At 37.2% G+C, this 27374-nt stretch overlaps 2 protein-coding genes and 1 pseudogene across 2 annotated transcripts; all 3 read right to left on the bottom strand.

Moving 5' to 3' along the window:
- Nucleotides 1–1176: 1176 nt before the first annotated feature.
- Nucleotides 1177–4717, bottom strand: CRN (Protein kinase superfamily protein). Its single transcript, XM_021967953.2, has 3 exons — nt 2648–4717; nt 1616–1932; nt 1177–1539 (listed from the first exon to the last, which is right to left on the bottom strand). The coding sequence occupies exons 1-2, from the start codon at nt 3505–3507 to the stop codon at nt 1623–1625; spliced, it is 1170 nt and encodes a 389-aa protein (XP_021823645.1). The 5' UTR covers nt 3508–4717; the 3' UTR covers nt 1177–1539; nt 1616–1622.
- Nucleotides 4718–6004: 1287 nt separating this feature from the next.
- Nucleotides 6005–14501, bottom strand: SFC (ARF GTPase-activating protein). Its single transcript, XM_088253358.1, has 19 exons — nt 13693–14501; nt 12873–12949; nt 12451–12551; nt 12092–12162; nt 11574–11636; nt 11421–11465; nt 10843–10908; nt 10688–10735; nt 10504–10599; nt 10382–10423; nt 10032–10247; nt 9740–9871; nt 9406–9630; nt 9197–9283; nt 8778–9113; nt 8019–8164; nt 7832–7925; nt 6691–7181; nt 6005–6527 (listed from the first exon to the last, which is right to left on the bottom strand). The coding sequence occupies exons 1-19, from the start codon at nt 13735–13737 to the stop codon at nt 6413–6415; spliced, it is 2496 nt and encodes an 831-aa protein (XP_088109484.1). The 5' UTR covers nt 13738–14501; the 3' UTR covers nt 6005–6412.
- Nucleotides 14502–19699: 5198 nt separating this feature from the next.
- LOC110764907 (exopolygalacturonase pseudogene) lies at nt 19700–20926 on the bottom strand (annotated as a pseudogene).
- Between the last annotated feature and the right edge of the window lie 6448 nt (nt 20927–27374).

Below are 27374 nucleotides of genomic sequence, written 5' to 3'. Positions count from 1 at the left end.
TTAATTAAAGGTTTGAAATATTCATTAAATAAAGGTGCATTAAATTATAGAGAACCACTAAGAGTTATTTCTCTCTCCTCAAATTTATGAGCTCCTAGAGGTCTTTCTATTTTAGGAGGTAGATAGAGAGCCTGGTTGAAGTTGTATTTTTTCAATTCCTCCCTAAAATTTGTCTTAAAATGTAGTTTAGAAAGCCCATTATTAATGCTCTTAGAGCATCTACAATGATGCTCTCTATTTCTTAGCTAAAATTTAGCTAAAAATATAAGAAAGCTATTTTAGGAGCTCTCTAAAAAATTTCAACTCCAACCATACTCCCTAATTTAGAGAATCATAAATGCTATAACTCTTTTTTGATTGGTCCATCTCTATTAAAAAATAAAATAAAAAATAGTTAGCATTAAATAAAGGTTTGAAATACTCATTAAATAACTAAGCATTAAATTATAGGGAGCCACTAGGAGTCCTTTCTCTCTCCTCAGATTTAGGAGCTCCTAGAAGACTCCCTATTTTAGGAGGTGGATAGGAAGCATGGTTGGAGTTGCATTTTTAAAATTCCTCCCTAAAATTTATCTAAGGAGGTGGTTTAAGGAGCCCATTGCGGATGCTCTTAATAATTAAAAGAATGGAAGGTTGGGTTCTACTTACAGTCACAGCTGGAAGTGGTTAGGTCATCTTTTCTAATCCCTCCCATGCTTTTTAACTCGCTTTTTTTCTTTTTTCTTTTTTCTTTTCAAGCATGCTAATTTTGGGCCCAAATTGCATGAGCTGCCTGGTTTCTCAGTATCCCCACCACATGCTTTTTCCAGTCTCTTCTTGCTTCCTAGTCATGTACATCACATGTGGATACAATTTGTGACACACTTTAGGAGAGACAAACTCAACCAATAATGGCTTTTACATCTTCCAAAATAGAACCATGGGGATGGGGATCACAGCAAGAAAGTAAAAGGAACCTTTAAAAAGAATTATTAATCCAATAAGCAAGGTTATTAAAATACTCATATTGCTATTTGATTCTTTTATGAAATATTATGTAGACTGCGTGTTACTTGGTTGCATCCACCTTAGAATTTGAATCCATGCCTACAAGAACATTAACGTACCAAAAAAGAATTGTATATCACTGAGATAGCACTATTTTGATATTTCCAACCAATCACGTTCCGCCACGCATTGTAACTATTCAGCATGATATAATATAATTGGTTGAAAATAGCAAATGGACATGGAGGTTTTTCACAGATTGCACATCCACACAGAATGGTTATTGAAGCAGGCATGTAGAGAATAGTCCAACTTCACAGGTTGAAAAGACCCGTGATTTTGAAAAAAGTAATGTCCGGAAAAAGATAGCCAGCAAATCCCTACCATCAGGAGGTGAAAAACACAATAATAGAGATGGGCCCCACATGGGTTATCTGCTCATACTTACTCCAAAGTTAGAAATTTCCTTGACTTCTTCACCACAGTCAATGTACATACATTACAACAGGGAAGCTTACAATTTGAAAAGACGTGCAGATTGCAGACCAAAACCTGAAAGCAAACATTTCTGAAGTCTAGTTCCCCAAAATCTACAGAAATAGAAGCTTCAACTCAACAAAATACTTACATCTGATTCAAAAACTGTGCAGTTGGGTTAGCATGTGAACAAGCTCATCACTTGAGGGTCTCTCTGCTGGCAAATCTGATAGGCATACAACAGCAATTCTCACTGCCATCAACATCTCATCTTCCTCCCCCTCTTCCCCTATTATACTCTTATCTAATGCTTCCCGTGCCTCCCCGGCTTGCTGCAAGTGCCGCAGCCACCGTCCTAAACTTCCACCACTAGCTGCTTCCCCAAAGAAGGGGTCAGTTGGGTCTCTACCAGTTAATAAAACACCCAATATCATCCCAAAGCTGAAAATGTCGCTCTTATCACTGTACCTGTCAAAATTGAATATAATGCCTTTAGTGTTAAGAGTATATCCGTTTTCAGTAAGGAAAAAGAAATTATCCACTGTTGGTAATTGTTCTTTCCATTCACTCTTCCTTTCTAAGGGGGGGGGGGGGGGGGGGGGGGGATTTCTCTTTTTTGTTTCTATACTACAAGCTAGTCAGTATAACACAACTGCTACATATAAAACCCCATAGCATCAAAGTTAAGGCAAACATCAATAAACCATCAATATTCTGAAGTTCTACAAAGCCTTATATCTTAACAATATGAGAATAATCCAGCTCCAAGGGAAACTTTCAGAATTCCATACAGGGGCGAAAAAAAGTGCGACAAAGCGTGTGGGATTTCAATCCCACCCACAAAACACACACCCCTGTATTGGCCGTGCGCTTCGAGTATCCATCACCTTGTGCAGGAGAGCGAGACATTTGAAAAAGAAGAAGCTAAATGGCTAATGGAAATTAAAAGGAAGCAGACATAATCCAATCCTGCCCCAGACTAAACATTTGTGATGTGGAATACCAAACTCCTGATAAGTATTGTAAAAGCAAGAAAATTAGTAGGAACTGTGCACAAATATCATTAAACCCAATTACAAGTTCCACAAATATATCAATATGGCTTCCTCAACAGAATAGCATAGTAATTGTACAAAACGAAACATTACCAAGTTTGGATATTATCAAAGTTTGATATGTGTACCTGCCATTCTGGAAACACTCTGGAGCGCTGTAGCCAGATGTTGCTCCATCCAAATAAGGAGTAAGCTTGGCCAACCCATAATCTCCCAATCTTGGTTCAAACTCCGAATCCAACATAACATTTGTAGGCTTTAAGTTGTAGTGCATAATCTGAGGAACATACGAGTGAAGATACTGAAGCCCCTTAATCACCCCAACTGCAACCCGAAGCCGAACTTCCCAACCAAGCTGCAACTGGTTTTCTCTAACTCTATTCATAGCATCCTCTAGGCTCCCATTGGGCACAAAATCATAAACCAAAGAGAACCTATCGTGTTCACGAACATAAGCCCTCAGGCTCATCAAATGCCTATGCCTCAGGCCAGCAAGAACTTCAAGCTCCTGCTGTATTCGCCTCTTCACCGACTTGCTCTGAGACTCTGGCGAGCTACACTCGGAAAAGGGTCCAAGCTGCTTGACTGCAATGATAAGCCCATTTTCAAGAACAGTCCTGTAGTACTTGCCATTTGGGCTAGAACCCAGTAACTGGTTTTCATTAGTTAATGCCAATTGGAGCGTCTTGGGATCGATTTTCGGAGAAAATATGACAGGGCCTTTTAGAATTGGGGTTCTGCTAATGTAGCGGAGAAAGCAGCGGACCAAGAAAGCAGTGAGAAGGGCACAAATTAGTCCTGTCACTACTCCCAACACAATGCTGAGAATGATTCTTTGAAGCTGGTTCTTGAAGTGGGGCTGCTTTGACGGCGATGGAGGGTCAGTTTCTTGGCACTGCACAGTTTCTTGGCGAAAGCAGAATATGAATAGCAAAAGGAGAAGCCTAGTAAGCCTACTGTTCAATTTTGAAGTACTTCTTCTATCCATTAGAGAGTAGAAAGCCACAAATCTCAAAAGCAAGACAGTGAGAGCAAAGGCTCAGAAAAGCTGAACTGAAACCCACATGTTACATATAGTAGGCAAACCAAGAGCTTGAAGTTAAATAACCCAGATGAAAATAAACAAAACCAATCTTAAAGCTCAAATCTTTCTTGAGTATTGACCACACAAACTCAGAGTAGCAGCTGCTTTGGCGTCAAAAGCTCAAATTTTTGCTTTGTTTTTCTCAAGGCTTTAGCCTCCATGGAGCTTGGAGACGCAGAAAATGCAACCCAGTCTAGAAATGCTTGAAGTAGTGGGGAAAAGTGCGGGGAGAACCCATGAGAGAAGCTTCAAGGGGCACATGAAAGAGGAGAATATCAGATAAAAATCGAATTTTTTGACGCAAAAATCCTCAGAAGAAAGACGCAAAGAATCATTTCGTCACCGATTCGCATCTTTTTCTCTTCAAGCCCCTCATTTACACCCCTTCAACATGCCCAAAAAACAAATAACAAAAACAAACCCCCACTACTCATTAGCAGAGACACAGAAATTGAAGAACTTAGAAGACCCAAAATGCTTGCCAAAAATGACAAGAAGAAAAGAAAGGGCAAGTTTTAAAACTTTGCCGAGTCAAAGTTAGAGACAGTCACACACAGAGTCTCACCAAACAAAGCAAGTCCTTTTCTTCACAAACTACACAAGTATACAATACAACAACAACCCGGTACTCTTCCTGCCTCTGGCTACCACTATTATTATCGTCCCTTGTAAGAAAATTCAAAAATACAAACAAAACTCCCTACCTCTCTCACTGTATTTCTCTCTCTCTCTCTCTCTCTCTCTCTCTCTGTGTGTGTCTGAGAGGAGAGGTACATTTTACACACACTTTCTCTGGCTCTTTTTGCTTTTCTTTCTCTCTCATGCGGAGGACAAAACTGGGCTTCCCGCCTTTCAGACTACCAAGCCCCGGGGTCCACTGCGCCACGTTGGCACTGTGTCGCTATCACGAGGGCCGAAAGCGAAACATCGAACTGTGTGAGACAAGCCCGAGCAACGCCAAATACATATCCGCCGTTGGCTGGTCCGGGAAGAGATCCCAACCGTTGAGAAGGAACCACCGCTGGAATTTATTCCGATTATATAAAAAATAGATGGGGGAGATTACAGATTAGCCAAATGCTGATTAGTAAAGTGTTTTTCTTTTTTGCGCTTTTGGTTTGTTTGTTGTTTAAATTAATTAAAGTAATTCCCAACAACAACAAAAATTTAAATAAACTGATGCTTTGGAATATAATTATTAATTTTTGGGGGGATGAAAATGGAATATTATCTTTTACACGTTCGCTGGGGTCGTTCCAGTCGTTCGTGGTTGGTCTGGTTTCCGCTTTCCGGTGGTTCTAAAGAATCGATGGGTCTCGGGACGAGCGAAACACCAACACGCGTGCACGTGTGGGCCTTTGCCTTTTCAGGCCCAACAGGAAGCATGGATGGCTTTTCAAAAAAAAAACAAAAACAAAAAATAAAGTAGGTCTTGAAAATTGAAATGAGAAAACATTTTTTTAATCATCTTGTGTTTCATAAATCAACGGAGTTATTCATGGCAGTTGAGTCAGCACCATCAATCACCTGCTTCATTTTTTTTCTATCTAAATTACTTGAAATAAGTAAATAAGTAAATAAAAGGCATAACATTACCTTCTTCTTTTTTCAATGGCATAAAATCACTTTTAGTTCTTGTATTTGTTGGATTTTTCATTTTGATCTATGAGGTTTGATTATACCACTTATATTTAAAGATACGTACAAATTTTCTTTTAATTTCGGAACATAGTAAGTGTGGAGGGTATTTTGAACGATATTGGAAGGAATTTGACAAATTTATTATGCATTGCGAGCGATTTAAAACTAGAAAGATAAAATGACATAAATGATGCTACGAGGATTATCAAAGTTGTAAAATGGGCGAACGACATTTTGCGTAAATATAGTGCTTGATTCAGTAGCCCTTTGACTTGCAGGGAGACCCGCAGACCAAGCTGTCTGTTGTGTCTTACGTGATGGGCTCTGCTACATTTGACTGACATGCCATGCCATGACAAGGGAGCGTAACATCATAGGCTCCGCTGCACAGGCTTGACCCATCAAAAGATATGTCAGTGCAGTCTTTTCGTCATTTCAGATCTTTGTATCTTAGTCTGACGTGGATAAGATTAGATGATTGAAGATCATCATATTTATTTATTTTTTCTTTTGTTTTCACAAATATGATTAAGCAACTCTTTTACACAAAATCAAACCCAGATAAATATTTCTTGCCTCCATATCATAAATATCCTTCCTTGCAAAGAAAAGCATCACAAGTCATCAATTTCCGGGAAATTTTTTGCTTTCTTTTTGGGGTATTACTTTCATCTTCTCCCTCTTTTCTCCTCTTTCCCCCTTCGGAATCTTTAAACTGGAATAACATAGGGTTGGTTGGAAGTTTGTTCAGTCAAAAGAGTTACAACAACCAAAAGCTTCACTAAAAGAAATCAATGTACAAATACACAATGGCCTAAACTAAATCCTCACAGCTTCACCCAAAAGGAAGCAGAAAACTGAATAAACAAAAGACAACACATTACAGAGCCCTTGGCTGAAAGCTACCAGATGCCTTTCAGCTCAGACCACGGGAGCCATTTTAAATTACAACCCTGGAAGACATTTTGCAACGGTGCCCCCATGGGGCAGGCACGCCATTCTACCACTCTTGAAACCCACAAAACACTTTGTGCCATTTCATTCAAAGGAGAACAAGCTTTCAAATTTATGAACTATAATTATACAAATGCGATACCTTTTGTTTCTTTTAACGAAAATTATCCAGCATCCATGCCGTTTTCTTCGGATGGTTGCTAATTCGATAGTGTCATCCATTGGATTCTGATAATATAGCAAGGACCTCACCATCATCAAAGTTTGACTCGACTGCCAGCTCAAGGGGCGTTTTACCATCCCCATTTAATGCTCGTGGATCAGCTCCCCTGCAGATGCAGTCGAACCCCTCAGTAGTGAATCATACATAAGAGGTAAAAATGAAGCATTTAAAAGAAATTGACGGCTAATTAGTTAAATATGCAGAAATTGGGAAAGATGTAATAAATGTGTTTTGAAAAACAGCAAATCTAACCATAAGACAATAGTCACCTTGAAAGAAGCAACTTTGCGAATGTGTTTCTGCCTCTGAGAATACAACGGTCAAGTGGTGTTTGACCTCTTGAATCAGTCGCATTCACATTTGCTCCATACTGTAAGAGGAGTTCAAGCATTCCAATGTCTGCAGTTTCACAAGCAAGGTGAAGAAGAGTGCACCCATCTAGATCTTCCACAGCATGGCCTTCACTTGTACCACTCAAGTTTGAAGAGCTAGGAGACGACCTGTCCAATGAATCCCCAGCTAAGCAGCTAGAGGTTTGGTCAAGGCTAGTCTGCTCATGCATCAGCATTACTTTGGCAAGGGTTAATGAAGAGGCACATGATGCTTGCTCATACACCGCATTCAAATCTGGTTCAGAATTAACGATGTGACAATATACAGCTTTCTTGTCATTAGCACGAACACCCTCCCAAATCTGTTGTGCTATCAAATGAGTATATTGTGCATCTTTTGGCTTCCGAACAAAAAGCTTTTCTGCATACTATGATCGAAATAAAATAAACATTTAGTTCCACATTTCTGTAGTCTGAATAACATCAGGTAGCATAGGAGATCTTCGAGAACACTCATATATAATAAAGTTGATAAAAATTGGTTCTCAAATCATTGGTATTGTGAGAACTACGATGAATTCAAGCTAGCCTCATCCACATTATGGAGGAACAATGAGGTTATGCCTTTATACACTACGTACAGCCCTTCTTGCAAGATGCCTAAACCATGATCACCTAAAAGCGATAAACAAGAGGATAACAAGTATTCCAATAAGCTGATAAGGTTTCAAAATCTCAAACTACTCTCCACATCTTAGAGCTAATCAAAATATATTCTAGACAAAATTTCTGTCTTTAATATTAGAAAATACGTGTTCTTTAGATTGGGCTGATGTTCTAAAACTATTGCTTCCCTATCAATTTTTTTTTTTTTTTTTTCAGAAAAGGAATTGCTTCCCTATCAACTTAGTATGTAATACTTGCAATCTTAGCCATTAGACCAAAAAAATTCTAATGTCTTGATGTATCAACTTATCTAGATCATATTCACACATTATCCATCATAATTTAAATTTAAAAAAGGAGAGCAATTCCTTCTGTTTTCAAGTCATCCAATTAGCAACAGCAAGGGACATACCTTTGCATGAATGAATTTCTCCTTTACTGGTATAGAATCACTCTGAGTGGGTTTGCTGATAAAAACTAGCTGTTTTTTATCAGACTTGTATGACCTTCACCAGAAGAATTGCAGTGAATGCTCACAACAGTCAAGTAAAGATGAAACATATACGATACTCGAAAGAGTTGTAACAAAGAATCCCTACCCTGTGGATATAAGATCAACCTGAAAAGCATTTCTTGATTGCAAAAGTTCCTCCCAGACCGAGTTGGCAAAGGCATTACCCAAAGACTGAAACAAATTTATAACAGAAGGCTCCCACGCTTTGACATCCAGTGTAAGAGACCTTACCTGCAGTAAAAGTCACCAAGAAAAAAAGTTGCAAAAATGAGCAACTGATACATATATCATTTTTTTATAGGACCGGTACATATATCATTCCCATGGACACTTTACCCAGTTATAAACAAAAAAGTTCCTATGAAGATATTACAGTCCATATAACATACAAACCAAAACAAAATTCAGTAATTTCCAGCAAATAATAGTTTCCACTTTACCAAGTCATCATGTGAACAATTATTGAATTATCCTGTAATTGTACACCGAATTCATGGTCAGAGGAGAGAATCTCAGAAAAAAGATTTTAAAATATTATTGGACAGTTTACACATTCCAAGTTAACATGTGAGTCATTTCTTAGAAAAAAATATCTCAAACTATTCTTATTGCCTTTAGAAAAGTAAACCACATTACTGGTCAGTTAAAAACAACCACATTAGTAAAAATCATACGAGGAAGGTTCTTTAGATTCCTACTCTATAAATATTTGAGATAGTACGTGTAAAAAAGTAGAGGAAATAACATAATAGTTATTTGATAGGCATGCCTACACAACACTTTTTTAAGAGTGCACGGCTCACAGATGTAACATGTAAAAAGACTAAGAAAATAGAATGATTACCTTTGAGATATGTACACCAAGATTACGATGAACACCAGAACATTCTATGCAAACGAGAACACCAAGATTTAATGATGCCCAATCTGGCTCTGGGGCACCACAATCAGCACACTTATCATTCCCACATACTCGTCGTAGCATGTCGATTGTCTTTTCACTTTTTAAAGAAGACCGTTGCTGTTGTGAGCTTCTCAATGGGCGGTCAGAATGTGCAGTAGGAAGACTCCTCTCAGATGCAAGTTCTTCGACTCCAGTGTGATCAAAATCAGAACTCTCAAATGAACTACTCTCACTGGCTGAACGACGATGGCTTCCCATGGGACTAGCAGGCAGAAACTGAAAAGGAATTGGACAAAAATCATCAAAGCGACTATGAAAATCAATGGCATCATAATCATGCAAAACTTCACAATAATTACCCTCTCAGGAGCCTGAGAGCTAAGTAATGAAGCAATAACCCCTGTTATCTTCTCAATCCAATCCATTTGATCAAGTGCACTCTCTGCCTGCACTGACAAGCATAAATAAATATCATTGCAGGAACCCCTATATACAAATAACCATCACATATTCGCCATAACATAAAATTAAATCCAAGCTCACAAGGGACAGCTACACTGAATCGAACCTGCAAAGTATAGTTCTTTGTCGGTGAAATGATCCTGAAACAAAACCTCAGATCTGACTGGTCAGCATCAACTTTGATAGTTGATGTAAGAAGATTCACTGTGTGATGAGCAACAGATTTCTCATCGTGCACTCCACCATGATAATGAGAAGAAAGCCACCGACTCAGAAGTCCAGAACCAAGTTCAGAACTATTCCTCTGACCAGAAAGTTGGCTACCAGACCCCTACAAGTTATAGACAAACACAGTAACAAAACATTGATATTAAAAATCAAGCCCGGGACAAACTTTAAGCCTTCTGCATCCTAACTTCTTTCTTGTAAAAATTACTTACAGATGGTTTACTGCATTGTTTTCGATAGTAATAAAGCATTCCTCGGCTATCAAGAACAAAAAACCTTCTTTTCCAGTCACCCCTCAAGTTCGAGGAACGTTTTGAGAGATAACCTTGCCTAATGGTTTGAACCTGATTATTGATTACTGTTATATTCTGTCTGTAGTATTAAATGTAGACATGAAACAAAAGCAATAACTGGGGAAAAAAAATTAGGCAATAACTGGGGAAAACTGGGGAAATAAATTAGGCAATAACTGGGGAAAAAAAAAAAAAAAAAGCTTCTTCAAACCTTTCCCTTTGCAGCAGACTGCATAACGGCCTCTATCATTTTATGTGAACTTCTACCAATGGCTTGTATCCCGTCTCCATTAGGAGATCCATTAGAACCATTGGAAGACCACCTACTCTCCCGATCAACCTGTCTTTTGTATTCTTGCATCCTTTCGTTAAGAGCTGCCTGTTCATAGTTGGATCTTTCTCTTGATTGTTGAGCATAAGTCAAGACCTATGAAATAATAAGAGGTCAAATTTTCAATTATTCTCATTACAAACAGAATAGAAAAGTTAGGAATATAAGAATCTCAAATATGATTTAGATTTGGCTTAAATATTACACTAACATACACATTTATAACAAACCTGATTAATATATGGCTCCATTTGATGCAACAACTCATAACCCTACACATGAAAAAGCTTTAAGGTCAACAAACTAGTGATAAAGCATGTGAAAAGGACAGAAAACCTGGCTTCCAATTCACCTGTTTGAAGTAACGAAGATGTGCATCCATTGTTCCACTGACCGCTTCCAGAAATTCAAACCTCTTTTTTGCTTCAACATTAGAAAGAGCAGTCACCTGCAAATAAAAAGGTCCAAATCATAACGCCAATGTTTCAATTACATGAAATCATTGATTTTGAAAAGGACAGCTTCAAGAAACTTACCAGACAAAAACGAGCTTGCTCAAACGTAGACCTTGCATTATGAAGTTCCTGCAATATCTCTAAGCTGTATTAGAATGTAAAGAATGGATAATTTTCAATGCCATAGATAAGAACATATATTAACAAATATAATTAGAGTTTGCACTGCATAGTACCTCCTCTAGCATGGAAGCTACATCGTTCTTTGTGCCTTTTCTCAATGAGAGAAATTTCTCGCGAGCCTGCGGTAACATAAGTATCAAACTACGTATGACATACTCAATTAATTTCAAAGAGTCTTATTAATCCCAAATTAGCTGCAAGATCTATCAATGATTCAAATCCCAGATTAAATTATGAAAAACAAGGTTGTTATATACAACTGCAAAAAAAAATATAGAAAAAGGCAAGCTCTAACAAATCAAAGATACAGGAAGAAATTACACCAATAAATCTCTCCCAAACAAGTTCCCAAAAAATACAAATGAATCTGGTGTGGTTCTACTAGATTTCAACTAACCTACAGAACTATCTTTCAAGATACCTCAGACTTGATTAGAACATGAAAAATAAAATAAAAATCTTTCTACAGTTGCAGGAGATCCTGCATTTATTATTAAAAAAAATGCTAGCAATATTTTACTGGAACAGATCATTCTATTTTCTAAATTCAACACATGAGAAAATAGTCACTAAATGCATGGAAGTTCCTTCAACAAAAGAAGGAAATTAATTTAGGATCTGCAGCACACACCTGGTCATAAATAAGGCTAGCCTTGTCAAAACGTTTCCGGGCCTCCTGCACAAAGACAATACTCCATTCAACGCTAACTACAAGACACAAATGATACTGACAAAAACAAAGAGATAAACCTAAATCGCCTGATGCAGGAATTTTTCACAATACCTTGACCTCATGCAAATCAATATTCACAAATTGTAACAGTCTGTCATTTAGCATAAGCTCAACCTGTAAAGGAGAGGAAAAACAGGTTATACAATAGCTTGACATTATGCATGACATAAAATAAACTGCTAATCCAACAGGCAACGAACACAGAGAGCTACAAAAAAAGGATCATGGAAAGCCATTTGACTAGGGAATCTAAAGCATATTAAACTCCCTGTGACTGCATACGCCACAATGTGTTCTGTCAGCCATAACATGTATGCAGTTAGAGTTACTTTTGCTCAAGTAAAGCCTCATCATAGTAAAGCAAAAACTTCAAAAGATGGAAATGATATCAAGCTTCAAAATGGAATTCTTCACAAGCCTAAATTGAGAAGAAACCATTTCAACTAATAACGAACATCTCTCAAACAGCATATTGAATTGATATTCTGGGAACAGCAGCCAAAATATTGTGATTGCAAAAACAGAAGGAAGCCTTTAGCTTGCAGCAACAGATAAAACAAAGTTATCACCTGAGATCGAAGAACTTCCTTGTATGTCCCAATTTCTCTCAGTGCTATCGTAAATTTGGTCATAACAGGGCCTAGAGAAGAAGACAGGAGCCAATTAATAAATGCCAAAAGCAGCTTATACCTGCTTCTAATAGTCGTTTCAACAACATGCACTATCTATGAATTTTTTTCCTTTTTGTTTAATTTTCTTTTGGCTAACACACAAAATCCTGATAACAAATAAAAGATTATAGTTCAAATTTGGTCAGAATGGAAAAGAATTGGGTGCACTTGGGTGACCCCAATGCACCCACCAATGAAGCAACTGGAAAAGAAAATCACCAATGTTTGATACTCTTTATGATGACAAATTGACATACCTCCAAAAGCCACACTAATTGGATCATTATGCCCCCCGCCAAAAGTTTCTAGGGCACTAGCAAAAGCAATGTCCCCATCATATGCTTCCCCAAGTCCTTCACTGCAAGCAAAAACAAAAAGAAAAAAAAACTTTAAGTAATTCCCTGACAAACAAAACATGTTTAGCAAAGGTTGATTCCATCCAGCAAAAACAAGATAAGGAAGATCCAAAACCACCTGACAACATGTATGTTAAATATCGAATTTTCATATGCTCTGCATTTTTTAGAGTTATAGGAAGTGCAAAAAGCATAAGTTACTAAGTGGTCAAGTCTTTTATGGTGCCAATGAAATTTACATTTTATATCATCAGCAATGTAATTGAATACACAACAATTGGCAAAGTCAAAAAATTCCGTCGAACAGTTATTTGTAGACATACGTGTATTTTCGGCATCCTTTGTAAAACCTTAAACTTCTCTCCCTCAATGATTCAGCATTTTCCTCCATGCACAGTATCTGCTCCACCAAAAGAATTATCAATGACTACATACCGCAGCAAAGTCCATAACTAGTAATTATGTTTATGTCATGAACATCTGATAGCAAAAGTTCACTGCCCACATATAATGGATATAACAGAATGCAGTGACAGGAATGGAGATAGCAACATTATTCACAAGCATCACAAAGTAAATACGATAAGAAGGGGAAGGGGGGGTGCTATTTAACATTCGCTACACTCTACATTTTCAGAGCCTGCGTAATATAAACCCCGAGCAGGGTATAAGCAGATTTAAGAAGTCAGGGAACTATAACACACACATCTTTGCAAAGCTTCATATTTTCAGCCCTCTGCAGAGAATACAAATACAAATACAACTAACTAACCCTCTGTTCTTCTACAGAATGTGAAATCGGTGGAATTTAAACAGAGACATATTATTGAAAAAACAAATTAGGTTGGACTGTCTTGCAACTCAGAAACAACAGGAGCAAACTAAAACCTTTTCAACTTTAACTTGCATAACTCACATCAATTCATTTCAAATTATACAACTGGCAAATGCTAAATAATTCAGCAATTTAAGGGATATGGCAGATGGCATTTGTGCCAATGGCCAAACTTTAGTTTCTCTTCCGGAATTTCTCAGCGGCCAAACATGGCATTGGAATGAGGAACAAAATGTGATAACCAAACCACGCAAACAAAGAGAGATATAAGCAGCCAAACGGCAGAGAGAGATAGAGAAAGAGAAAACCTGCTTGCGGAACATAGGAGAGTCATCGAGCTTTGTGAAATGCATGTTTAAGAGCGCGATTTCTCTTCCAACTTGCCAAGAAATATCAATAAGCACTAAGACAATACTCCATCTTCGCTGATTCTAAGCACTTAACCTCGTTCATCAAGATCTTGCACATTTTAGATTTTGCTCCAATCTACCAAAACCCACGATTAAGCAAAACCCAGTAGAAATCACATCCAAACAAACCCCAGCATCTATATCATCAGCTGATTCAGCTCCAGCTGCATGGATTTCAACCCCCCACTTCCAAAGCTACAGAGCCTCCAAACTCTTTTTTCTATTTTTCCTTTTTTACTATTTTTGTTTCAGCTTCAAAACCCTAGAAGTAGCAGTACGGCCCACCCCAAACAAAAACAAGAGAGAGAAAGACAGAGGGAGTGAGAAGGAAGGAACCCTAAGAAAGAAAGAGGCAAGAAAACATTTTCATGAGGCTTTGAGCCCTTTTGGTTAAGCTTAGCGCCACACCCACTTAATTAACACTAAACTAATTAAGATTAAGATTTAGAGCACTGAGAAACTCAGTCTCTTGGCAATTTCATTAAACCTGAGAATGTCGAAAGAGACAGACAAACCCAAAAACCTCTCTTTGATAAATGCGAGAAATAACACCTCCTTCCCCAAAAAGCCCTTCTCTTTCCTTTTTTTCTCGCTTTCTTTCACTTTCTCTTTTTATCTCTCTGCTTTTATTTGCGGGGATTTGACTTCCTTGTTACTTGTTGGGAAAGAATGAGAAGAATCAGCAGCCCATGGGGACGACGACGTCGTTTCGGGCCCTTGTATTCTCTTCCAACAGTTTTCTGCGACTCTCTCACCGTCTCTCTCTCTGACAGTAGTTAACTTTACAGGGGTACGAGAAACGAGGACGACTGGTCGTCCCAACGCAACCTTCTCCGCGCGTCGTTTGAAATTTGTAAGGACGACTCGTCGTTTGGATCCAGCGGCCCCCGATGGAAGTCCGTTGCTGAAACGCTCTAAGGCTGGCAGTTGAGGAGCGTGGGGATTGGACACTCAATCTGAGAGATGCTTCTGTCAAGCACACTATGGGCACTTCATTGAGGTGGGGCCCGCCGTGAAATTTCCCTCCATATCCATGCCCGACAGACAACACTGGACTGGTCTTTCGAACAGTAAGCAGAAAACAAAACATTACAATAGTATTTAATAAAAGTGTTATGCAATTACCAATAATAAAATATCAGACAACGAAAATCACTCTTTTTTTCTCAGATCTAAAATTTTGGGGAAATTGGAAAAATAAAATAAAATTGATTTTTTTTTTCTCAGGTGACTCATGGACCAGTGATGTGGTCCTTATATGGGCTGGAAAATATTCCCGGCTAACGCTCCGACTGACCACGCTTTCCTGTACAACATTAGAGTACAAGCAACATATCACCTATCTTCTTTTATCGTCAATTTAAAATCTATGAAATTGAAAATGTGTGATAAGAACATTTGTTATATTGGCGACGCAAGATGAACACAGGGAGTTTTTTAATAATGATTTTTGCTACAAACTAGTTAATGAATTTTAATCTTAGTCATTCATCAGATATGTTAGCGGGTTGAATATTTTTAAATATGTATCATACAAGTCCTTTATGTAGTTAATAGAGACTTTTTCGATTTTTCTTCTTCTTTGTGGATAAGGTAAGGAAAATTACAACACAAAGCCACAATGACAACCAACAGATAAGGAATCCCAACTAGCAGCTCTTGTTGCAAAAGAAGGCAGCTAAGCAAGCCAAACGTGTCGATAAGGAATATGATAACCAATAGCTGCCAACGCAGAGACTTTTCCGATTGGTATATATATTTGTGTGTGGTTTATTTTTTGCCAAGGGTGGTAGGTTCAAAGTTTTCCATTTGGCACCTAAGTGAATCCAAAAATAAAATAAAACATTTCATCATGGTCTTTTTTTATCCCAACAAGAAGAAAAAAAAATGTTTGAGGATTAGCTAGGGTTTGTAGGGTTGTAGGCTTACAGGAGACCAGAAGAAGGATTTACCTTTGATGAAACAAAATATGATGGCATAAATTGCTGCACAAAATGCGTTGCTTTTGGTAATTAACTGCAGCTTGATTAGTAAGAAATACATGTATGTCATTTAGAAAGAGTGCTGTTATTTCCACCTACCTTATTTTCTCACCCACTATATAGATTTGAAAAAACACAATCCTATTTTTCCACCCACCAATTTTCCTAAAATGTCCTTTAATTATTAATTCAAGCAAAAAAACTTGAAACTTATAAATAAATAAAAATAAAAATAAAAAACCAGCACAAACTTCCCTCATCGATGACCCACCTCCCCCATCTCCTCCTGCCACCAACGTGGATCACTTGTGGGTTTAACAAGAATCAATGAAATACTTTAAGTTCTTCGAGAGAGACAAAAAAAAAATTGCAAAAATCAAGCGATCAAATCAGATTATTAACCCATAACCCAAGCTGGAATATCTGGTTGGGGAGGTTGTCGTTTATAATCAGCTTGATTCTGCTTTACGTTTTGGTGCAGTCTGGCTAGCATATGGTTGCGATGGGCGTCTTCTTCTTTATGCAGGTTTGCTTTTCCATGCACATTCAATTTACTCTTTATCAATTATATGAATTGTACTGTGTGTTTCCTCTTCTGTTCAGTGTATATGGTGTGAATTAACTTACCCCGATTCATTTACTTCTTTCTTTATTCATTTTATTTTGGTGGTGTGTGGGGGTGTTGGCATGTATTTTACTTCTTAGATTGGGTTAGGCAGGCAAGGCACCTACTGAGTAACAGAAAGATGTTCCAAGCCTTTCTAAGGATCACTGTCACCTGTGCAGTAGGCGTTGGTGTTGTTGCTTTGGGATTCGGCACTACATTTGGGTATATCCCTCCATGGTATGGAGAAAGTTTGTGATGGGTTGAGGTTTTTGTCCTTAGAAGTCATTTTACAAATGGGTAAATTTGTCTTTAAAATTTTGAAAATAAGGTGGATGAGAAAATAGAACAGGTGGGTGGAAATAGAAACACTCTTTAGGAATTGCATCATCTATTAATTTCTCTATCAAAACCCACATCAATATTAACAATAACCCTTCCGGTCAGATAAGGTGCGGCAGAAAAGTAAGCAGCCATGAAAATTATTTGGAGAAGCACTTGCAGAAGTTAGTTGTGAGTATATGCTTTTTTCCACAGTGGATGGCAATTTTCTTCGTAAAAAGAAGAATCGAAATGGAAGTACTTTTTAACTTTACGATCACGACTATGGCCTCTTTTTGACCATTTTGCCATTCTTTTTCTTCGTATAGGTGAAGTTGCCGTCACTTTAGTGTTCATTTACAATTAAATATTCCAGTAATATTATTATTTTCTCTGCATTTTGATTAATACTTTAACAAAATGACTGAATGTGAAATAAAACTGACCACTTTGTACGGGTGGACAAAACAATTGAGTTTTACCAAGCCATGTGCAATATGACACAAGGGTTTAGAGAATCTTTTTTGTACAATTACACAGGCAGAAAGTTGCCGAGGAGCAGCAAGTTTTATAGACTTGGTAGTCATGTAGTGCGCTGATCATTGCCCCCTTGAATTATTATATAGATGTAAGGCTAGGTTAGTACAATACATCATAGTGCATTATCTTTTTCGACTTTGATAAAATTATTAATTGAACGTTGCTTACGCTTGGAAAAGTGAATTCGCTCATCTGCGCATGAATGAGGAGGTGATTTTCAATCGCATGCATATCAAACGCATTCATATGCACGACTGTTCTTAACATTTCTCGTTAACGTCTCTTAAACTTTTACTGTCGCCCAATTTATAGCAATATTGCTCGGCTAACAAAAGAACATACACAGTGCAACATGATCCAAGAATCATCTTCTTTTGGAGGAGGAGGAGCCAGAATTTAAATTTAAACACGTGTGATGCATTCAGTGACAACCAATACCTGAGGATGTACACTCAAAAGCCAATGGATCGATGCACATAAATTGAAATGAAAAAGAAAGGAGAAGAAAAATAAGCAAAAGAAGTGAAAGAGAAGCTAAAGCACCGACAGACAGGGACATCCCATATGAAGAAGGAACTAAAGTGAAACATTGTGTTGCTTTTTCTTCTCTTATATATACATGAATATGTTCAACAAGTTGCTTTCAAACCTTAAACTACTAATCCCCGCCTAATCAGGCTGTAATATTTCAATTTGCCTTCGCCTCTAGCTGCATATCTTCCTTGAGATGATGACATTGATTAAATATGTTTTAGTTTTTAAACCAACTTTTTTTTTAATAGGTGGTCTAGACCACCTTCCCAATATCAAATTGAATGCATCAAAAAGTTGTTGTATACGATTGTCACAGGTCATATAGTGTTATCAACTCATGTTAGATTTATTATTTTGAAAAAAAAATTATAAATAAAACACATGTTATAACATAAGGGGCTATAACACCATGCAATAAAGTGACCATTAGAGAATTTCCACCGGTTGGAATTGCCAGGGCAAAAGGCCCCCTGGGCTCCAAAAACACTCTCCAGCTATCAAATCCAGCTTGAGCAGATGGTGGGCTCCATCAAGACTGAGCAGGCCCGAAGGCAAGAACAACTCGAGTTGTTGCCTGAGGGCATTGACGTCAGTGAAGAAAAAAATTGAAAAAAGAAGAAGAAAAATTACATACCTAGCAATTTATTTATTTATTAGTCTCATACATATAAATAAAATGAATCCCATGTGAATAGTAATAACTCTTGAGTTGCTATGACAATGGTTGAAAAAACAAAAAATATATTGTTAGGGCAGATACTGTTTATGTGAACAATAACCACCCTTACAAAAACAAATGAGTGGGGAAGTGCTCTTAGTGTGTCACCGAATAACTTCTCCTATGCATCGCTAACTTTCGAACTATTTGAGCCCCTTTAATATGGCCGGATGGGGTCCTAAGAATCCCTCACTTGTCGTTCATGGACTAGATGAAGAGCCATCTCAAATCTCAGCGGCCCGCCTATTATGTTATTGAGCCAATTCTACGGAACCAACCAAAGAGTCTCATTGTCCTTATTCAATTTTTTTTGGCAGAAGAGTCTCTTTGCAAAACTCCAAAACCAAAACCAGAATTATTAGGCTGCTTCAGTAAAGGTATGGGAGGTCGTATTCTCTCCAGCCATGTTTGGGTTCCCAAATTCTTATCAACCAGAACAATATTTTCGTTTTGGCCACATATAAATATTCTACCAAAACAAAAGCATGCGCACCAAAGGTCACCTCACTCGACCAATAATCATAAATTAAAAAGTTCGGAAGGTGACATCTAATTTTTGCATTAACGTAGACATGATTTGTGTACAAAATTTGGGCCTCATATTTTTACTTATTTATTCTAAAATTTGGGCCTAATATTGTCTATGATTTGTGTACAAGCTGAGGGTTGGATTTACTTTCTGGTTTTACTTGGAGAACAATTCGTTTCGTACTGCATATATATAAGCAAACGAGCCCTTCTGAATTCGTAAGCAGACATGATGAAGAAGGCCACAGCACTTCTTTGACTCTCCCTTCTATTATTCGAAATCGCAAGGGACATTGAGGCCCGTTGTTACAACTGTTTTTCTTGGTTGATGTTTTTAATACCGTTTATATTTTTCGGTTTTTGCAATTACAGACAATTATGTCCATCCCTTGTTCCTTTTTGTTTTTGTTTTGGTCGAAAATGTCCATCCCTTGTAGGCTCTCTGTGGCAACCCTAAGTATTATTTGTTTGGAGTGTTGTTTAATTCTCCCAGTTTTGTTTTCTATTTCGTTTTTCGAAACCATCTCCATGTTAATTGCTCCGGACTAATGCTTCTCTCCTTTGTACATGTTCTACATGTTATTTATTTATTTATCTTGATACAATGGAGAGAACATGTAGCACAAAAGCAAAGTAGAGCACAACAATTTATGTATAGAGAACATTAATTAGTACTTTCTACTTCTTGGATAAAGGAAGAGGTGCCAAGGACGATGTAGCACAACCAAGAGCCTTTATCATGCCAGTAATTGTGGGCTTCACATTAGAACACAGAGAGGTAAGAGGGCCTTGGTCTCCACCGTAGGTGAGATTAATGCCAGCCAAGTCCACATTCTCACACGGTACGCCCCTACTACATACAAGCTTGACTGCAAGTGGAGTGAAAGATGAGCCCTTAATGTTCTTGAAGCTGACATTGTTGATCTTAACTTTTGACGAAGGCTTTTGGTCACACCGAGTATATGGACAGTACAATTGGTCTATGAGGATAGGGTTACTGACATTAACCATGATAATATCCTCATAGTGTATATCTGAGGCAGTGCTAGGGGAAGGAGAATCTGGCCATGTTTTGATTCTCACACCATTCTGCGTATTAGTCAGGGTGCAGTTCTTAACTATGATCCCGGTCACATCCTTTTCTTCCTTATATCTTCCAAGGCTTCCAATGCTTATTCCATGGCCTGGTCCACAAGTAACATCAGTCACTGTGATTTGGTGGGAGTCATCACCAATAGAAACACAATCATCCCCAGTTCCAATCTTTGCATGAGTAATGTTGATACCAGTCGAAGCCCCGATATGGATTCCATCTGTGTTTATGCTCTCGTCAGGTGCTGTGATGGTAAGATGTTGAAATGTAGTATGGTTGCACCGGAAAACATGCATGTGGAAATTTTTACTGTTAAGTGAAGTTATGTCCTGAACTCTGGAATTGGTGATGAATTCGAACCTCAGATTAATGGGAATCGGTTTGCAATTTTTGTTTTTGTGGCAATCATTTTGACTCCAAGCAAGTGCTCCTTGGCCATCAAAAGTCCCACCACCTGATAAGGTGAGCATGTCAATGTACTGAAAACCAACCCAAGTATCTGGTCTTGTGAGTTGGCCAGCGTCTGCTGGAGCCTGCAATGTGCCTTGAACTTGCATCTCAATAGGAGCCTTACAAGGGCCTCTGAAAGTTGCTTCTTTTAACTTGTATGTCCCGCTCGGAACAACAACTTTACTCGTTGATGGCGATGCACATGCATCACTCCAAGCCTTGGCCAAGGCCTTACTAACATCGGAGCCAGGCTTTGCACCGTATGTTGCACTCGTCACGTCAAACACACTAGGATGAGCTTTAGCTGTAGATGCTAACAATAAGAACAAAAGTATTGCCAAGAAACTTAATTTCATAGCCATCTTGATTTTCCTTCCACTTTGTTATTTTGTTCTCGGTTTTTTTTTTCTTTGGAAGGATGATGGAGCTTCATTTTGAGTTGAGGCCAATTTATAGTCTGGTTGGGAAGGCTTAACACCATCAAACTATCCAACCAATCACTAACTATTTTTATACGAAGTTGCATTCTAGTTCAACTATATATCCTTTAATTAGTAAGCTGTTTAGCCTTAAGAATGTTCATCACCAAATCTCTATCTAGAACGTGCTAAGCTGTTTGTAATATTGTTGTCCTCCTCAACACCACACAATATATGAACATATATATCACTTAAAATTTCTAGAAAAGGAGGACCAAAACCATGCATACATACCTGGATAGAGTTAACAAGATCAACAGGAAAAGACCATGCTTAAACTATTGGCCCATCGATATCTATACTTTTTCTAATATCGTCAAACTAGAAAGTGCCTCATCTTAACAACTTTAATTCATCTACTTAGCTTAAATAATCCATTTGCACCATTGTGGTGGTTAGTTCATCTATTTTTGACCATACTCTTTTTATTTTTCTTATAATCCAAAGGTTTTGCTTACTATCTACCGGTGACATTGATCTCACCTACAATGGAAACAAAGGCCCTCTTACCTCTCAATGTTCTAATGTCAAGCCCACCATTACTCGCGTGACGAAAGCTCTTGCCTGTGCTACCTCTGCTGGGTTAACGAAGTGGAAAGTAGTAAAGATAAATTGTTGTGTTCTTTGATTTTTTTGATTTTGTGGTGCATGTACCGGTCTTTTTTCTTCGGTTAGATACCTTCACATGTTATGGGCTATAAAATACTAATATATTTAATCTTTGCAAATAAATTGCTTGTGTTAAAACATACATTCATTCACTAATTCATCATTGTCCAGATAATGCATCAGTTTCTACTCTATATACTTTTCTTGGCCTACAACCAGTCCGATGCCAACCAGTGGTGGATCTAGGAATTTTCATTCCGGGGGTCAACGTGTAAAAGGTTAAAAAAATTCTATATAAAATAAACCCATCAAAATGAAATGATAATATTCTAATTCGTAGTTAATAGATAAAACCATACAAAATACTCATGTTCATTATCAAAGAGAACTGCATCAACTTCAAATAATAGACATACACTGCAATAAACCAGAAATATCTCTAAGAATGTGATAATAAACCAAAAAATTAGCACAATCCTCTTCACCTCCTAAGGCATCCCATCCTATTCTACATAAGAGCTGGCATATATTAGCGCAATCTTGCTCATTTTAAGGCATTTAAGTCATTTTTGAGGTCTGTCGTCGTTTTGATTTTGGGCTTTATCTGCATTTATTTTGAGCTCTAGCTCTCAAACTTTGGACCCTTATGAGTACTGTCTTAAGGGGAGCTTATTCAAGCAAATATTTCTTCAATACGTAAGAGTTAGGTTATTCTTGTAAAACTCTTTGTCGATTGAACATCTAAGGCTTTTTATCTAGATTGACCTTAGGTCCCTTCATGCATTCATATCATACATGAAAAATTATTTTATGTGAAAATATTGGCTAAGTATGAAAAATGGTTTTTTTGGAATAATCATTTTCTCAAGATAATTTTTGGCGGTTTTTATTCTTTACACATGATGTGCTCATAAATTCGACATTTATCTATGATATTTCTCCATGTTTACATATTTGTTTTACTCTTTTATATAGGTTTTACATTCTTTTATTACTTTGTTAGTCAATCACAAGCAAATGGTGGAAAATTAGCTAAAAAGAGAAAGTTGAGTTTGAAAGGCCTGTGCAGATCAGTCAAGTTCACGGATTATACTGTACTGACTCAGGAAGAACTAGAAGCGGAGCCACATATTCTTGGAAAGCTACAGATGTCTATTTTCTGGGGAATTTTACGGTTCGTGAATATCATTTTTCTAGAGGAAGTTATGGTGGTTTTAGTACATGTAGTTTGGGCTGCGCGAGAATCTGCAATCTTTTATGAAGTCCAAGTTTTGATGCCCAAATCACATCAATTGGGCCAATGAGGAATATTCCTATTTCCCAAGCGTTTATATGTCTGAATAAAAACATGGAGAATACAAGGAGCAACAAACTTTTTTGAGAAAAAAAAAAAAGGCGGCTGCTGTGCGAGAGGGAGCTGATTTTTGAGTCTTAAAAATAAAAAAATGAAAGGAGAAGAAGAGGGCAGCCACACCATCCCATTCTCCTCCATCCTTCAAGGTTCCAAGGTCTTAAAGGCTTAGGAAGGAAGGAGGAACGTCAAGGCGTCATCCAATCACTCTGGTTGACCAACACATCATCAAAGAGCTATCTTCTTCCTCTTTTTATTTTCTGTTTTGTATGTTCTTGCTGTCTATTTAAATTATGGGTAACTAAGTACTTTAGTTAGGGTTTGATTGAAGCCCTAATCATGTTTCTTTAAGGGTTTCAATATGCATTTATTGTAAACTACTTTTGTGATGCTTAATTGATTAATTTCAAATTATATTTTACTCTTTACATACGTTATCTTATGCTTGATCACCATATGCATGATGTGTATTGAGCTTGTTACATAGGTAAATTTAGATGACCGAGTCTTGTGCCTGTGAGAGAGTAACAAAAGAACTAGTTATAAGTTCTTGAAACTAATCATCATGAATAACTAGAATAGATACCATATTCTAGGAGTTGTGTGTTTGTCGATTTCCATTGTGTTATGCGTTCTTAAAGTGCAACTTAGTAGATACCATGCTAAACACTTAAAGAATGAAAAGAGTTAGTGTAGATACCCATGCCTAACTTGTTGCTTAGGGAAATCAATAATTTAAAGAGTAGATATCATGCCTTTAGGTTGACAAACATGAGCATCTAAAATCTATTTTGTAGCATTGAGCATGTCGTTTGCTTAAGGAAGAAGATTAGCAGTGAACCTCGAAAAATCAGCTTAAGGAAGAAGATAGCATATACTGTTGTATGCTGAGGTTTGGAAGTATGTCTTTGACAGTGAGAAAAAAGTTACCACAAATAAACAAAGAATGGGCAAGTTAGATATATTCTTTGTGAACTCATTGTTTAGTCTCTTGTGCCATCCCTCCCTGTGCTTAAACCTTTTTCTTATCTTTTTTTTCTTTCTTTTTCTGGGTTCTTGGTCAGACTTCATTCACGAATTTTTGGTCCTTAAAATTAGTTTTGTTGGATTCTCTTATTCCTTTTGTTTTATTTGGCATTTGGTTTGGCAAGACATTTCTATGCAATGAAATTTCCCATTTGGACCAAGAATTTACACACTTGGATCATTCTCATTCATGCATACTTGTAATTTCTAGACCTTCATTCCCAATTTCTGATCTTTTGTTTTAATGCAGGTAATGGTGGTTGTAATTATTTTTGTACCATTTACACCTTCTTTTGGACATGAAGCATCACTTCCTCTCAAACTATCATGGGGCTCATCTTTTTGGATGTCTACTTTGTTTTGGACAGTGCAAGTATTAAATTTTCTCAAACTTCATAGGATTGACTTTGTGGGATTAGTTAAACTTAAAAGACAATTTTTAAACATGTCATGATGTAATAGAATCATTTTGAGTAATATTAATTTAAGTATATTAGCCTTTATGTCTTCAATTTTGCTTCTATATATTAATTTCTTTTTGTAGAATTAAAATGATGAAAGAGATATATATGATGTCTGATTTGTGTCATGAAAAATATTTCAATGATGTCTTATGAACGTCGTTAAGTTCAATGACGCGTTCTCTGCGTCATGTAAAGTCCTAAAAGACAACGTCAAATAAAACGTCATATTCTTCATGATGCCTAATTGACGTCATCAAAACCTCATCCATGACATCGAGCTCGCGTCATGGAGACAAGAGGATGACACACGATTTGCGTAGTTGAAACCTCATTTCAGGACGCAGAACAGATGTGTTTTGAAAAAGTTTCCACGACACGCCATCCCTGTCATTGAAACCCCATTCCATGACACGAAACAGACGTCGTGTTTTGAAAAAGTTTCCATGACCCCCCTTTTCAAAGACGCGGGTTACGATGCCTGATCCGCGTCATTAAATGCCTTCCATGACGCAAATCAGACGTAATAGAAGGGTTTTTGTGTTGAAGTGTAAGAAAACTTGATTTTATGAGATTTTAGTATGAAGTATATATTGACTCAATGAGCCATCATTTTTAGCCTAAATCGTATTTTGCACTAAAACCGATTTTTCGTATTTTGATTTGGTGGGAATTTGATTTTCTAGTATTTTTATTTGAATCCAAATGGGGGTTACTTCCTTATTTACATTGTAAACTTAAGTAAATGGAGTAATATAAAAATAAATGAAAGTAAAATGACAAAACCATTTACTTAAATGTTGAAAATGGAAATAAGGTAATCTGCTGTGCTGGTGTGCTGCGCCCTCTGAGTATTTCATCAAGCAGTTTGTGGGCAATTTGCAAGGGTCAACATCTTCGCCTCCAATGGCGGATTCCAGGCTTGTAGGGGTCAATTGACCCTCTTGCCCCTATGTGGAAGCCCCCCTGCTGCCAACAAGAGGGCATTCTTTCTCCCCATGCTTGGTCAATTGAAGCTGGGATTAGTATGCCAGCTTTATTTTGATCCTTCCATTGTATTAATTGAAGATTATCAGACAAACTGAATATATATATATATATACACACACATTTATTCTCTCATGCGGACGTCTGCCCATTATTATTGTGCTGGCACCATTGTAAACAAAGAGAAAATGAGGTAGGGGTGGTCAAAAATACATGGAGTCCGCATGGTAATAATGTTCGGACGTCACAATGAGCTTTTATTGAGGGACACCTTGTAGGGCCCACTCCATATTGTATTTCACTAATCCAAACCATCTATTTTGTAGATATTCATTCAAAGATCATCTCTACAAAAAAATCACTTGAATCCGATAACATTTGACCACTCCATTGAATTATTGAAATTTTAGTACTTTCTTGAAGCACTGTATTCATTGATTTTGTAGGGACACAATTAGATGTCGAAACGGTTTCCGATTTATCTAATTTTTTGCAAGAATGATCTATGAATGTAGACTTAAAAAATAGATGGTTTGGATTGTTGAAAAAAAATTCATAGGGGACCCTAAAGGGTGTCCCTAAAATAAAATTAATTGAGGGATCCCTCAATAGAAGGGGACTATATATATATATACACACACACACACACACACACACACACAAAGAGCTTCAGTTGGGAGATCCCTCAAATAAGATAATTTCTACGAAAATAACTTAAAGTCGAAATCATTTAACCACTCAATTAGATGGTTGTTATTATAGTCTTTGCTTAAAGCACCGTTCGTCTATTTTGTTGGTCCTAACTAAATTCCTTAATGATTTTTTGCAAGGATGATCTATGAATAAATACTTGAAAAATAGACGGTGGGGACCCTAAAAGGTGTCTCCAAATAAAATTATTTGATTGATCCCTCAATAGAAGGGGGACTATATATGTATGTATAATAACAATACCTAGCACCCCCAAATCAAGAGCATCTAAAAAAAATAAAAACATGAACCATATAAAACTTAATAGATCGAGTAAAACTCACCAAGATTCAACCCCAAATTACACCGAAACGAAAATAAAGTTAAAATCAATACCTAGAACCTCTGGATATGCATTGGAGGAGAGAGAGTTGAATGAGCGAGAGAGAAAGAGATACATGGCAACATTGAGAAAGAAAGAGAGGTGGAATAAGAGGGATTACTCAAGTTCCTAGAGTCTGAGCTTCAGGTAAAAAGATCAAAATCAGAACTCTATATATGTTTAGCAAGATTATTAATTATGAGCAATATAGAGTACACTACTACAAAAAGGGCAAAAGACGACCAGAAAAAGACGACGGTAGAACAAAAAACCGTCGTTGTTTTTAAAAAGACGATGGTAACAAAAAACTGTCGTGGATAAGTGACTTAAACAACTAAAAAATGGAGATACTGTTGAGAATTTTTTTATAACGACGCACACAAATAAAAAAGCGTCGTTTTATTAAAAAGCTTTTCTTTAGAGTTAAAATATGACCAAAAAACAACGACAGCAGGTATGACAAGCGTCGTCTTTTAAAAATCAAGTGTCCTTTTTTTGGTAAAGACATGGTTGTTTTGAAAGAACTGTCGTCTATTATATGTAAAGATGACGGTTTTTTTATAAAAAGGGTCGTCTATTATGAGGTAAAGACGACGGTTTTCATATAAAAAGGGTCGTCTATTATATGTAAAGACGACGGTTTTCATATAAAAAAGGTCGTCTATTATGAAGTAAAGACGACGGTTTTCATATAAAAAGGGTCGTCTATTATATGTAAAGACGACGGTTTTCATATAAAAAAGGTCGTCTATTATGAAGTAAAGACGACGGTTTTTTATAAAAAGGGTCGTCTATTATATGTAAAGACGACGGTTTTCATATAAA

Source organism: Prunus avium, chromosome 1 (assembly GCF_965620075.1).
Source record: "Prunus avium chromosome 1, drPruAviu1.hap1.1, whole genome shotgun sequence".
NCBI lineage: Eukaryota > Viridiplantae > Streptophyta > Magnoliopsida > Rosales > Rosaceae > Prunus > Prunus avium.
Note: the sequence above shows the minus strand (reverse complement) of the source record. Positions and strands in the feature narration are given on the sequence as shown.

What these genes read in the sequence shown, in the direction of transcription:
- CRN (XM_021967953.2), bottom strand. Translation starts at nt 3,507, where the DNA reads ATGGATAGAAGAAGTACTTCAAAATTGAACAGTAGGCTTACTAGGCTT. An exon ending in GAGTGTTTCCAGAATGGCAG is followed by an intron (nt 1,933 to 2,647) that starts GTACACATATCA and finishes CAATTTTGACAG; the next exon opens with GTACAGTGATAAGAGCGACA.
- SFC (XM_088253358.1), bottom strand. Translation starts at nt 13,737, where the DNA reads ATGCATTTCACAAAGCTCGATGACTCTCCTATGTTCCGCAAGCAG. An exon ending in TAGCTTCCATGCTAGAGGAG is followed by an intron (nt 10,736 to 10,842) that starts GTACTATGCAGT and finishes GAGATATTGCAG; the next exon opens with GAACTTCATAATGCAAGGTC. An exon ending in GTTGATCTTATATCCACAGG is followed by an intron (nt 7,926 to 8,018) that starts GTAGGGATTCTT and finishes CTTCTGGTGAAG; the next exon opens with GTCATACAAGTCTGATAAAA.